The 13,192-nt window shown below is 32.2% G+C and overlaps 2 protein-coding genes across 2 annotated transcripts; one reads left to right on the plus strand and one right to left on the minus strand.

Annotated features, from left to right (window-relative positions):
- The first annotated feature begins 527 nt into the window (after positions 1-527).
- Positions 528-7,787, plus strand: LOC114257604 (late embryogenesis abundant domain-containing protein / LEA domain-containing protein). The gene is made up of 3 exons (XM_028197384.2): positions 528-849; positions 6,580-6,689; positions 6,772-7,787. Exons 1-3 carry the CDS (start codon positions 653-655, stop codon positions 7,599-7,601), a joined length of 1,137 nt encoding a protein of 378 aa, XP_028053185.2. The 5' UTR covers positions 528-652; the 3' UTR covers positions 7,602-7,787.
- A 2,957-nt stretch (positions 7,788-10,744) lies between these two features.
- Positions 10,745-13,192, minus strand: HB24 (homeobox protein 24). Its single transcript, XM_082867201.1, has 3 exons — positions 13,050-13,192; positions 12,700-12,916; positions 10,745-11,762 (listed from the first exon to the last, which is right to left on the minus strand). The coding sequence occupies exon 3, from the start codon at positions 11,656-11,658 to the stop codon at positions 10,810-10,812; it is 849 nt and encodes a 282-aa protein (XP_082723327.1). The 5' UTR covers positions 11,659-11,762; positions 12,700-12,916; positions 13,050-13,192; the 3' UTR covers positions 10,745-10,809.

Genomic DNA, 13,192 nt, shown 5'->3' on the forward strand with positions numbered 1-13,192 from the left:
AGTCCAAAACAGAGATTGGAACCCATTGATTTTTTTTGGGACGGGTTACTGTGGCAGCTATAGTGGAGGTGGCGGTAGTGATTAGTTAGGATTAGAGATTAGAGTTAGTAGTGGAAGGATGAAAAAGAGAGTATTTCTGATATAAAAAATTGTATACTGAATAAAACATATTTTTTTAAAATTCACTAAATATATAAACTGAGATATGATGTGCACAAAAATAAAAAGATATTTGAAAATCGAATTTCCCGCAACATCAGTTTAGTCAACAAATGGTTGATTAACGGAGGGAGGGAGTCACTTGTATTGTTACCTTAAAATCTAAAGCAAGAGAAGATAATGATATTTCAGATGATAGAGGGGGTGTTGGTGTAATTTACCCTATCTAATCTAATAAAATAATAACAGTAGTATTGTAGTTGTCAATTTCATAAAGAGGTGGCATTCAGCAACCGACACACGTCCAAGAAATTCCTCAGAGACTGCCACGTTGCCCCACCTCACCTCCTCAACCCCAATCCCACCCATCCCATCCCATGTGTATGTTTAAAAAGGGAAGATCATAGATACTGCAACTGCAAGAAACCGTTCCTATGCATGCCATCCAAAACAAAACTACATAATCATTCTGTTCTAGAGGGGTTGTTGAGAGATGGGGAAGAGAATGGTGGCGGTGTTGATAATGTGGGTGGTTGTTGTCACAACGGCGGCGGTGGTGGTGGAGGTGTGCTGGTGTTGGGGAGAGGAAACGAGGCAGAGGAACACTGCAGAGACAGTGATATTGACAGAAGATGCTGAGGAGGATAAGGCCAATTCTTGGGCTGATTGGGCTGTTGGAAAGTCCTCCCAGTAAGCAAGTTTACCTCCTCCTTCCATATCTGTTACTGTTTGTTTTATCTTAATTCTATTTCTATCATATACAACACTTTGGTTTTGATCTTTAAATGCCCATATACTAATACTGTTTTTAAATTCAACCATCTTTTTCATTCCTTAAATTATCAATATATATATATATATAATTAATTAAAATTGCATCACATTCGCACTCATCAATATATATATATAATTAATTAAAATTGCATCACATTCGCACTCACTTCTACATACTGTCTAGAATATCTATACGCAAAATGCTAAGTATCTTGAAAAATACTTCATAAAAATGATCATGAATGAATCTCCATCTTTGTATTACATTTTGTATCTTATTGTATATCTAGTTTAAGGGTCAAAATCTTTCATGATTATTTTCATGAAATATTTTTCATGATACCTAGCATTATTTTGGGAGACGGACGGGTGGTGAGAGTAGAAATTACTGAAAAATCTCAACAGACTAGTTTTTATTGGTTAATTTTAATTTGGGGAAGAAAAGTACAATGCGTTTTTTTTTTTTTAATTTTAAGTTAAATGCATTTTAGTGTGGAAACTTGGAACAAGCAAACAAAATTGACTTATAATGGACTTTGCCCATTTTGGTGCTTCAATGCACCAAATATTTTCGATAGTGGTACAATTAGAATTAAACTTGGATTGGATGTAGGGTCAGGTGTAGGGATGCCAAAATAGCTTGAACCGTTGGGTTCCGACTCTTCCAAACCCTATTGAGATGGTTCTGGGGTGATTGAAAAAAGTGGGATCAGATTTGGAAAAATATTTAACAAGCTGATTGGGTTCATATTGGAGGCAGGAGACAGATTTTTTACCTGTATCTTATCTTACCTGCACATATAATAATAAATAAATAATAATATTATATGTAATATGTGCATAATATATATATATATGGTTGAGTTTGTATAGAATATATATAATATCTATACAATGTATTATTAAGTTTCTATTATGTTATATATATCTATATATAGTTTTAATATTTGTACAATATAAATATTTTTTTAATTATAATTATTATTTTCTAGTTTTAATCATTGAGTTTCAATATTATTGAATTTTCTATTGTGTTGCGGATTGAGTAGGGTTGGAATGAGGGTTAGATTTGCGAGTTTGGGGTAGGGTCGGGATGGGAGTTAGATTTGTAAGTTTGGGGTAGGGGCGGGAGTAGGGTTGTACAAAATACAACCCAATCTACTAAAATCGCACCGATCTACATCAATCCGCACCGCTTTATCCGTTAATTGCGGTTTAAACTTTAAAATTTATAATCTTCATTCGAAACCGTTCCGTTATAGTTAATATATATATATATATATATTTTTTAACCTATGATGAAATATCAAAGTAAAAATGAGTATAAGAGAAATTTAATATGTGAAATTTGTTATAAATTAGTGGTTGTATATATGAAAACTATTATGTAAAATTAGTTTGTGTTATATATATGAAAAATATTATGCAAATTAGTGTTACATATTATATAAATGCTTGATAATTAGTTAGAATTTTTTCAATCCGCCAATCAATTCAAAACTGCTCAAATCTTAGTTTGTCAATCCACTAATCTGCCATTTAATTTATAATTTTACTCTTAAATCGCCCAAACTACACCGCGCACACTCCTAGGCGGGAGAGAGTTTCATGAGTCGAATCGAGGTTGGGGGCAAGTGGCAAAACTGGGAGTGGCATTGGGGTAGGGAGACCTCGATTGATACCCTACATGTTACCCCATCACACACAAAATGCATCTAAGTCTTTTATATTGATTTATATAAATACTACAGTATGCTAGTGCCTGAAGGCACGGTTTAAATAATATTAGGATTAGAATTAATTGTAATCCCAAAACTTTTTAAATTTGTTTTTTAATTTGACAAAATCACAAATTTATTATAAAATTTAAAAGTTCTCACAAAACTCCTCACGAAAATTCACTTTTGCTTATATAATATATAGCTAGATAGATAGATATACCTAGAATACATACAATTTTCACGTGCATACATACAATACTGCTTTTGCTTATATAATTATATGAAAATTGTATGTATGCCCCATAATGTCCAAGTGTATGACAAATTCAAAAACCGTCATGCTTTATTAAAATATGTTGAAAATTCATATAAGGTCTAAATTTACGAAATCTATCAAGTATTCAATATATTTTAAAATAATAATTAATTGTTCAAATTAAGTTAATTTGTAGACTAAAAAATTCATTAATATAATCTCCACTACACAGTGAAATCTGGCTCCTAATTTTGGAATTGCAGACTTTTCCATATAATACGAATAAAAATAAGTTAACAAAAAGGAGAAAATGAAAAAAATAAAAAAATAGAGAGAAAAATAAAAATGGGAGAAAATAAAAAAATAAAAAATAAATAAATAAAGAGAGAGGGGAAAGTAGGATCATAGAATCATAGAAGGATGTGTGAGAAAAGGAAAAAGTAAGAGAGAGAAGCGGAAAATAGAAAATATATATGTCGTTTTATAATTTAAATAGATCTGAGCCGTCCAAATGTCCTAATAAAACAAATTCAAAAACCATCCTTATTATATAGATGTTGAAGATTTATATGAGGTTTAAATTTACGAAATCTATCAGGTATTCAATATATTTTAAAATAATAATTAATTGTTCAAATTTATTTAATTTGTGGACTAAAAAATTCATTAATATAATCTCCGCTACGCACAGTAAGATCTGGCTCATAATTCTGGGATCGCAGACTTTTCCATATAATATGAATAAAAATAATTGAACAAAAAGTAGAAAATAAAAAAAATAAACAAATAGAGAGAAAAATAAAAATGAGAGTAAACAAAAATAAAAAAAAATAAAAAAAAGAAGAGAGAGAGGAAGGTGGGATCATAGAATCATAGAAGGATGCGTGAGAAAAGAAAAAAGTAAGAGAGAGAGAAAAGCGAGAAAATAGAAAATGTATATGTAGGATATTTTTTGATATATATATATATATATATATATATATATATATATATCAGTCGTTATTTTATAATTTGAATAGATCTGAGCCGTCCAAATGTCTTAGTAGGACAAATTCAAAAATCATTCTGCTTTATTATATAGATATATATTTCCAAAATAATAACACTTCATTCATGCACATAAAATATAATCATAAAAAAAAGTGCATAAAAAATCCTAAATTCTGTATGGTGTGGTCTTAAGCAATCACACCCAAATGTCACTAGGTTTCATATTAATTTTTGTTTATATGTGCATTACTCTTCAAAATAATAATGCCTTGTGCACAAAAAAAATCACACACAAAAAAAAGAGAGTATACAAATGCATCCCAAATTCAATTTGGTTGTGATAAGTTGGGGGAGCCAGGCTTTTGCTTGAGAGGGACAAATATTAAGACAAATTATTGGATTAGGTCAATGCTTAGTTTATTTTTGTTTGGGGAATACGAATCAATTATCAATATTTCAAAACTTTCAATATCATAGATATCAAAATCATCTTAATATACAAATCTTTAAAACACTCAAGGAATAAGAAAAAAAAAAATTGTCAATAAAGTACACAATAAAAAGAAATATTTTCTTAAATTTATTTGTGAAGCAAATAAAAAGCCAATTTATGTCCCTGGTCTAATCAATGGTGTGTGTTGAGTTTGTTGGAAGAGAAGAATAAAAAAGTTTCAAAGATATATATACAATTTTAGAGGGAAATAATTGGAAAACATTTTTAAAATTTAAGACTGGAAAGTAAATTTTAAGGGAATAGAGGGAAATATAGGGAATATCGGCTCATCTTAGTATTGAAGATGCTTTCTTTCAAGAGTAAAAGTCAAGTGATTTTGTAGATTTAATAACATTGGGCATTTTTCTTAGGAAAATTTACCCATAAGTCCTAGTTTTTGAAACGTTGAACCATTTAGTCCTAAAAGTTTTCTTATGCTCCATTTAGTTCCATTTTTACATCAACATGATGTGAATGATGTAAATGATCTGATGTTTCATTCTATAATTTCAAAATTTATTGAAATCTGATGAACATTAGATGTTTTTCATCCTATATTTTCAAACATTATTGAAATTTGATGAACATTAGATGTTTGAAATCCAATGTTTGTAACATGACTCTGATGTTATTAACATTGTATCTGATGTTATTAACATTGTAATGGGACCTTTCAGTCTATAAGAAAACTTTTAAGACTAAACAGTGCATAAGTTATTAATTTGAGATTTATTGGTGCATCCCCCTTTTTCTTATTAGTTTGTTTGTCTAAAAGAAAGGCCTTTGAATAATCTTCTTTGAATTCCAAACCAATTACCTTTAGCTATTGGTCTGAAAATGATATGCTCTGCATCTTCATCTTTTTGGGGAGGTACTTTAATATGGACACAAAATTAATCCTTTTGTTGACTCTTCAGGATTTTATTTTATTTGATTTTTATTTATTTATTCATTTATTTTGGTTCCAAAAACTCTTATGTCACTTGTTCTACATTTTCTTCAAAGACATCCTAGCCATGAGTTTCTCCATATGGGCAACCTTTTTTTTTTTTTTTTTTGGTAGCACTACTTGATTAATAATGTGTATCAATTATCCATGGTCCATGTTTAAAACCTGAGGAAATTGAGTCAAGATAGATTATCATCATGTCTGTCAAGATCAACATGATAGCACATTTTTTGTTGATAGGATTTGATATTCTAAAGACAAGCACAAGGTCAATTAATGTCACGTAAGGTATAAACTTGGCTTGAAGTTCACCAATATACCCAAGTGTGATGCTTACTTTACACTTTATTCAATTGTCAAGAATATCATGTAGGCCGTTCTTGATATATTAAAGAGAAGGAAAATATAAAATAATTACTTTTTCTTCAACAGTTTAGTTTTCAAGAATAGAAAAAATACTTTTCAAAATAAGGTAAAAATATTTCGTTTGATAAAATAGTATGGTGAGGTTTGATAGATAAATGCAGATCTTATAAAGAAAATTAAATTTATTTATTTATTTATTTATTTTTTGCATTTGCTTTCTTACATCCTTAAGAAAGTTCTATTTTCTTTCAATTTGGAAAAAGATGAGAAAGGGGGGATGGTGTTTTTCCTTTTTTCCTTTTAGTTAAAGGTGTGTCAAGTGGAATATATATGCAAAATAAATCCTGGAACACATAAATGGACACATAAAATACACTCATTAATTTTAATTTTTACTTTTTAAAAGGTGGGACCTACCAACAAAAAATTTGCAAAGAGTAATGGTATATGAATAAATTTTTCTTAAAAATTTAATTTCCAAATTGATATTGCAATGAATTGTTCCTATCGTTTAATTTTGATGGATTCTATTTCAAATATGGAGACTTACTCTTGCATTATCATGTCATTTTGTAGAACAAATTTGTAAAATAATAATAATAAATAAATAATTGTTTATAGTATTGTTCTTTTGTTAATCTTGTTCATCCATGTAATTTTTTTATCCAATTCTATGTGACTTACCATTATAAAAAAAATTGTAATAAAAAGCATGATGCATTTGCAATTCGGTTAAACTTTATTTTGCTGATGACTTTAATTTCTCTTAACTAATTAAGATAATTCTTGATAGCTAGCATAACTTTTTATTAGTTTTCATATTTTATTTTTTTTCTAGTTAGCGATCATCTAAGATCGTTGTTGCTTTCAGGAGACATGGATTCAACCAAAATGATGCAAAAGAGTCGGCTCAAAGGGTGATGGATAAAGTTGGGGGAGTTGCATCCAAAACCACAGAGACAATGAATTCTGCTGCGTCAGGTGATTATCTTTGTTTTTTCCTCTAGTGTTATAATATTGATTAGTATAATCTCCTTCTGTAACAATTACATTTTTCTTGCAGAATCATCAAAATATTCTTCTCAGAAGGCTGGTGACGCAGCGAACTTAGCTTCAGAGAAAATAGGTCAGGCAAAGAATTTTGCTTCTAAAAAGGCAAGTCAAGCTGTGAACATGGCTTCGGATATGGCCAGTGATGCTAGAGACACAATGGAAAAAACAATGTCACACGGGAAAGCTAAAGCGTTTGATGCCTACACCTTTGCTTCTAGAAAGGCAGATCAAGCCGTGAATATGGCTTCGGATAAGGTTAGTGATGCCAAAGAGACAATGGTTGGACGAATGTCACACAAGAAAGATATAGCCTCTGATGTCTACAACTTTGGGCCTGAGAAGGCGAATCAAGTCATGGATAAGGCCTCGGACATAGCTGGTGATGTCAAAGAGACAATGGCTGAAGGAATATCACGAGGAAAAGATAAAGCCTCTGATCCTTATATGTTCGCGTCTGGGAAGGCAGATCGAGCCAAGAATATGGCTTTAGACATGAGTGGTGATGCCAAAGAGATGATGAATGGAGCAATGTCACGCGGGAGAGATAAAGCATCTGACGCATACAACTATGCTTCTAATAAGGCTGGTCAACCCATAAAAATAGCTACAAATAAGGTCAATGATGCCGAAGATTCAATGGTGGGCGCAATGTCCCATGGGAGAGACAAGGTTTATGGAGCTTATGAGGATGCTAAAGCCACTGTTGGTGATACATACATGTCAGCTAAGGAATCCATGACTGATCAGGCGAAGGAGAAGTATGAGGCTGCCAAAGAGAGGGTTTCTCAAGCCACAGGTGATTTAGGAGATGAGATGAGAAAGACTCGTACAGACCTATGAGCGGTCAGTGTTTAAGTTATTTAACAACAATAATCATTGTTGACTAAACCTTGTGTAAGTAATTGTTGTTATTTTCTTTCACCTTATGTTCTATTGATATGTTTTTCTTAGTCTTTTTTAGGAACTTGGAACTATGTATTTCATAATTTTATATTGCAAGTGTGGCCATAAAGTCGGCTATTTTTATGCACTTTTTCTATCACTTCTTTGTGAGAGGAGGGTGAGAGGTTCACTTTCTTGTTCTTTTAGACTCTGCCAATGCCATCCAGAAGATAACGACACAAAATCACTGTAATATCGCCGACACACTTTGAACATGCATAGGGTTGTAAATGAATTGAGTGTAGTTGAGTAGTAGGAGGTTTAAGCTTGGTTTTAAAAGTTGACTAGTTTAAAAAATGTGTTCAAATTTTTTTATTTTTCGAGTCAATTTCAAACAATGATTACAAGAGTAGCTTAGCTTTTTAATATAGTTTTATGGCATATTATTATTGAGCCAAGTTAGGGTAGAGTTTGTACAAATCACTTGGGTAGAATTCACCCTTAAAAATCAGCTTCCAATAAGAGAATGTCCATCCCTTGTAGTATTTTTTGTTCCCATACAAATTTGAAGTAAAATTAGATCCCCTAACCTAGTTACACCTGCTATTGGACAATTGAAATCGCATCAAGACCCACATCAAAAGCCTTGGGAGATTTATGGTTTGTTCTTGTTATATGAGCTGCTGACGGTGACTGCTCGAGTAATGGGCCATGGAGGAGAAATAGTGACTTCTTGGGAGATAAAAGATTTATGGCTTATGCTACTCCTGTTGGCTATTACTAATTTACTATTCCATAGTAGTATAACTCCTCACATTTGAATACCTTCTTTTTTTTTTTTTTTGATCGGCAAAAAAAATCTTTATTGATGAAACATACAAAGTATGAAAGATTATATCAATAAAGAGGAGCTTGGGGCTAGAAAAACACCAAGCGCCAGTTGGTGAGAAACCAACAAAAAGAGAGAAAGAGACACATTTGAATACCTTGCTCTCTCTTTTTTCCCTGAAATTTACTCACTCCTATATTGTTTGGTGTTAGAGCTCATATGTTATGGGAATGTGACAAATTAGAGTGGTTCTTTCTTCTTTTCTGGTTATTAACATTCTCCCTTTTCTTTTTCTTTTTTACCATTATCGTGTTGATTCTTCTGTAATATTCATTTTGTTTTGCTGAAAATCATGATCAAGGATTCAGGTTGTATTTTGAAGAATCATTTTGATTGTTGCCTGCCTTCAAATGCCTGCCTAGTCCTTACATTTTTTAATGATCAACAACTTGATAATTACATTGTAACACGTTTTCTGCATATAGCTGAACTGATATTCTCTCTCTCTCCATCAATAATTCAGGTGGAATACCTCCTTTACTTGCTCTTTTATCACATGAAATAAAGGGTTTTTTTTCTCTTGTTGATGTGGCCGTTCTTTAATCCTTTACTGCTTTTGTTGTCTGCCATGAAAAATAGAAAAAGCAGTAGAGACAGCTATACTTTCAGAGCCACTATCTGCCCAAGACTGTCATCTTCTATTGACCCTCTTAGGGTAAGATCATATATTGATTAATTGCTAGAGGATATAGACAAGTTTTAGCCATTAGCATTTAAACTAATCACGATGAACCGGCTACCATCCTGTATATTAAATTATCCAACTTAAAATTAACATGACAATGATTGGAGGGGTCTCTCAAATATATTGACCAAACTTGATGACTTATGAAGGCGATGCGGGACCAGTCTAACACTTCCCGTACATACACATACAGTCTAAATAGCTTGTTGAAATGATAGAGAGATGAGATGAGAGGGGAGAGACTAGACTAGGTAGAGACTTGACCACTAGAGATCATTCAGACTGATATCATATTAAAACTTTCAACTTAAAACCAATTGAAAATGAGTATAGAGGCATCTCAAGTATATGTACTAAGCCTCGTTGGCTTATGAATGAGGAACAAATCTAACACTGCAGTTCGTGAAAATTGACTATCATGATTGAAAAATTACTCACTGCATAATCTCAATATTGGATCAAATCGCGGGATAGTTGTTATATATCACTTAAATATTTCACCTGTGTTAGCGAATTGATATCGGCCGCCATATAATGGTATCAGAGAAATATCAAATAATTTGGGGATCAAGTGATGCGGTCATTAGTTTTTTAAAATTATCGGTTGCAAAGTTGAATTGGATATATCGATTGTGAATCAAATCATGAATCAATTAATACATACTGGAACTAGTTAGCATGCAAGGAATTTTTATTTCCACTGCTATAGTAGGGTAAATAGGTATTAGAAATTAAAAAATTGATACATATTAGTTAATATCTTGATTGATATTAAAAATTACAATTTTATTATAGTTGGGGGTAAGAGACATAAGGGCTTCCAATGAGAGGTTGAAAGTTCAACTCTCTTCACATACTAATTTAAAAATTAATCACTAATTTCGTTAATATAATTAAATGTATATATATATATATATATAGTCAGCCTATACAGAGGTATAAAACATAGAAATCTAGGCCAAAAAGCAGAAAATGAAGGAACCTAACTGAAAATTTGTCCACATTTATTTGGTTGTGTTTCATTTTTTATTTTTGAGTTTTGTGTTTCTAAAAACAAAAAATAAAAACATCTATCATTCTCATTTTTTTACAGATATAGAAAATTCGAAAATAATTTTTTGATATTTTTTAAAAAGAGGGTTATTATCAGAAAACTTTCTGAAAATATGTTTCAGCAACAATTTACCATCGTTTTCTGTATTAATAAAAAATAAAAACAGAACAAGAAAAAATAGCACTCTAAAGAACAAGAAGGTATAGATTGGGTTAATGGATGCTAGAGGTGCATTCAATTTTTATTTCAAGTATTTTGTTAGAAATTTTGAGTCTTTAGTGAGAGCTAACATGAGATCACAATAGTTTGAAACGAACTTGGAATTGTTAATTCACAAGGAGATTGGAAAGAGTTGAAGCTTGAAAGAGTCTAGTTTTTTTTTTTTTTTTGATCAGTGAAAAATAAAACTTTATTGATGATCATCGAAAGAACACATGTTTTGATGCTATGAAATGGGTGATTGGGAAAAATCAGAAATAAATTATCATCTTTATATGATTAGGGACTAATAATCTATAAGGGAGTTTTGCAGATTTTCTTACAGTTGTTTCTTTTTCATGGATTGTTTGTTGTTGTGGATCCACACCTTGAACGCTTGTTTCTTCACACCCACTTCACCACAGAACTTCTCTACTTCTTCCTCATCTTGCTTCTGGATCTTCCATCCCAATCTTTCCGCAATCTCTTCCATCCCATCTTTCTGTTCTTGAGTGAATTTCGTCCGAAACCTCTTCTTCCGCGAAAATGGCGGTTGTGTCATCAGTTGTTGTGTTCCAACATTATAGGAATGAAACATGTTAAGGTCTTCGCTTGATGACTCTGCCGGAGCTCCGCTGGCCCCACCAAAGGCCATCATGAAGGCACTAGTGGACAAACCTTGAGAGTATCTATGATTATTATGGTGGGGCGGCGGTGGAGGAAGTGGAGGAGGAACTTGAGTGAGATGGGTTGTGGTGGTGGTTCTAAGGATAGTACTGTTTCTGTTGGGATTATAAGGGTAGAAAGAATTAGCAGCTGATTTAATTTGAGACACGCCTTCGTACTCTCTCCGGTGAAAATTTCGATGGCAATCACAAGCTGCACATTTCAATGCTTCTGGGCTACCCTCTTCTCCGGCAGGCATGAATTCTCCGCAACCGTCGATGACGTGACCTCCGGTGCTCACCGCGTGGTTCTTGAGGCACTCACTGTATCGAACTGGTGGTGGTGGTGGTGGTGGTGGTGGTGGTGGCAGCAGTGGCGGTGTTTTTGAGTTTGATGGACTAGAAATGGTTGCAATTGGCAGTGGAGATGGGTATGGATCTGGGTTTGAATCTTTTCCTGGTATATGTGTCTGTGGATGAAGATGATGATGGCGATCTAGGGCTTCATTTCTTCTTCTATCCATTTAATTTGATTTCTTGAATGATAACTTTTGATCTTTAGCTTGGCTTTCCACTATTGATCTCTTCTTTGATGATGATCAAGATCATAATCAAAGTCATCACTCATCTAATGTAAGAAGGAACAAACAATCAATGAAATATAATCAACCAAGTAATCTAGGATTTTGGTGCTCTCTTTTCTTTTGATTTGGACGTTGTAAGTGCTAACCTAAACCCACCAAACAATTTCAATGCTAATTTTCAACCCTATTCCCAATACGTAAGCAAGTAATTGAGTAGTAGATTAATTTAGAAAATTGTCCAATGAGTTCAAACCTAAAGAGTCAAAAATATAACATTAAATAAACAAAAAAAAAAAACCATATATCTTGGAATTCAAACAAAGATCTAGTAAATTATTCAATTCTATTGTATGAGACAAAATATTTAGTAAAATATTCCAAAAAAATTAAAAAATAAAAATTTTGAAATATATAAAGTAGATTCATTTTATGTATTTTACATCACATCAAATTTAATTCTACACAATACATTTAAATTTTGAGTATTTTAAATTTTATTTTTTGTTTTTATTTTTTTAGTACATAACATATCTTCCTCCCTTCAATAGTTAATTAAAACTTTGCTACAAATGAAATTGTCTATGTGTATATGTTGTTCCAAAAAAAAAAATTAAAAAAGTCAGTAGGCTCATACATAAATAAATATATATATATATATATATAAGAAAATTAGCAGGAAATTAAAAAAGAATTAGGAAAAAGAAAAGTGGGAGGTGAAGCAACTCTGGGTTGTGTTTCCTACCAGCCATCCAAACCCATAAAATCCATCAATCAGAAAGAGGAAACACAGAGATTTGGTTTTGTGATGAGAAGTATATGAATACCAAAATTTTCAATTATCTAACTTATGGATATAAAATAAAATTTTCACATTTATAAATATGAACATGTTATAATATAGATGTGAATATTATTTTTTATATTATCGATTTTAATAATTTAAAAATTCGATATTTGTAGCACTGCTGCATATTGACTTACACTGCAGAACAACAACCGACAAGGTCAAGTTTCGCTCCTCCCACCAACCACGGCCAGCACAATGATTCAGGACTGTCTCATTTTATGTCTACCTCTATCTATGTATGTATGCTCCTCAAACCCTAATGAAACCTCACAAACACACACTCCAAATGAAGGAGAGAGATGCTGGTGATAGTGATGGTGATGGTGATGTTGTCTGAAATCTTGCTGCAACCTTAAAATCCATTGTTAGAGAACTATTAAGAATTGTAAAACCAAACATAAAACTCAGTTAGAAAGGTGCTAACAAGGTTTAGGGAAGAAGACAGAGAAAGAGAGAGAGAGAGAGAGAGAGAGAGAAGACTTACTTTTTTGATGTGCTTTAGTGGGACTGTGGTAGTGGAAGAATTAAAGTGAAAATGATGGTCCACAGCACTTGGTCCCTGTTGGTTTGAGTGTCAGAGTCTATCTCTCTCTCTCTCTCTCCGCTTGAGGCCAAGGCTTGTGGTGC

Source organism: Camellia sinensis, chromosome 4, assembly GCF_055761805.1.
Source record: "Camellia sinensis isolate YWXY chromosome 4, ASM5576180v1, whole genome shotgun sequence".
NCBI classification, from domain to species: domain Eukaryota; kingdom Viridiplantae; phylum Streptophyta; class Magnoliopsida; order Ericales; family Theaceae; genus Camellia; species Camellia sinensis.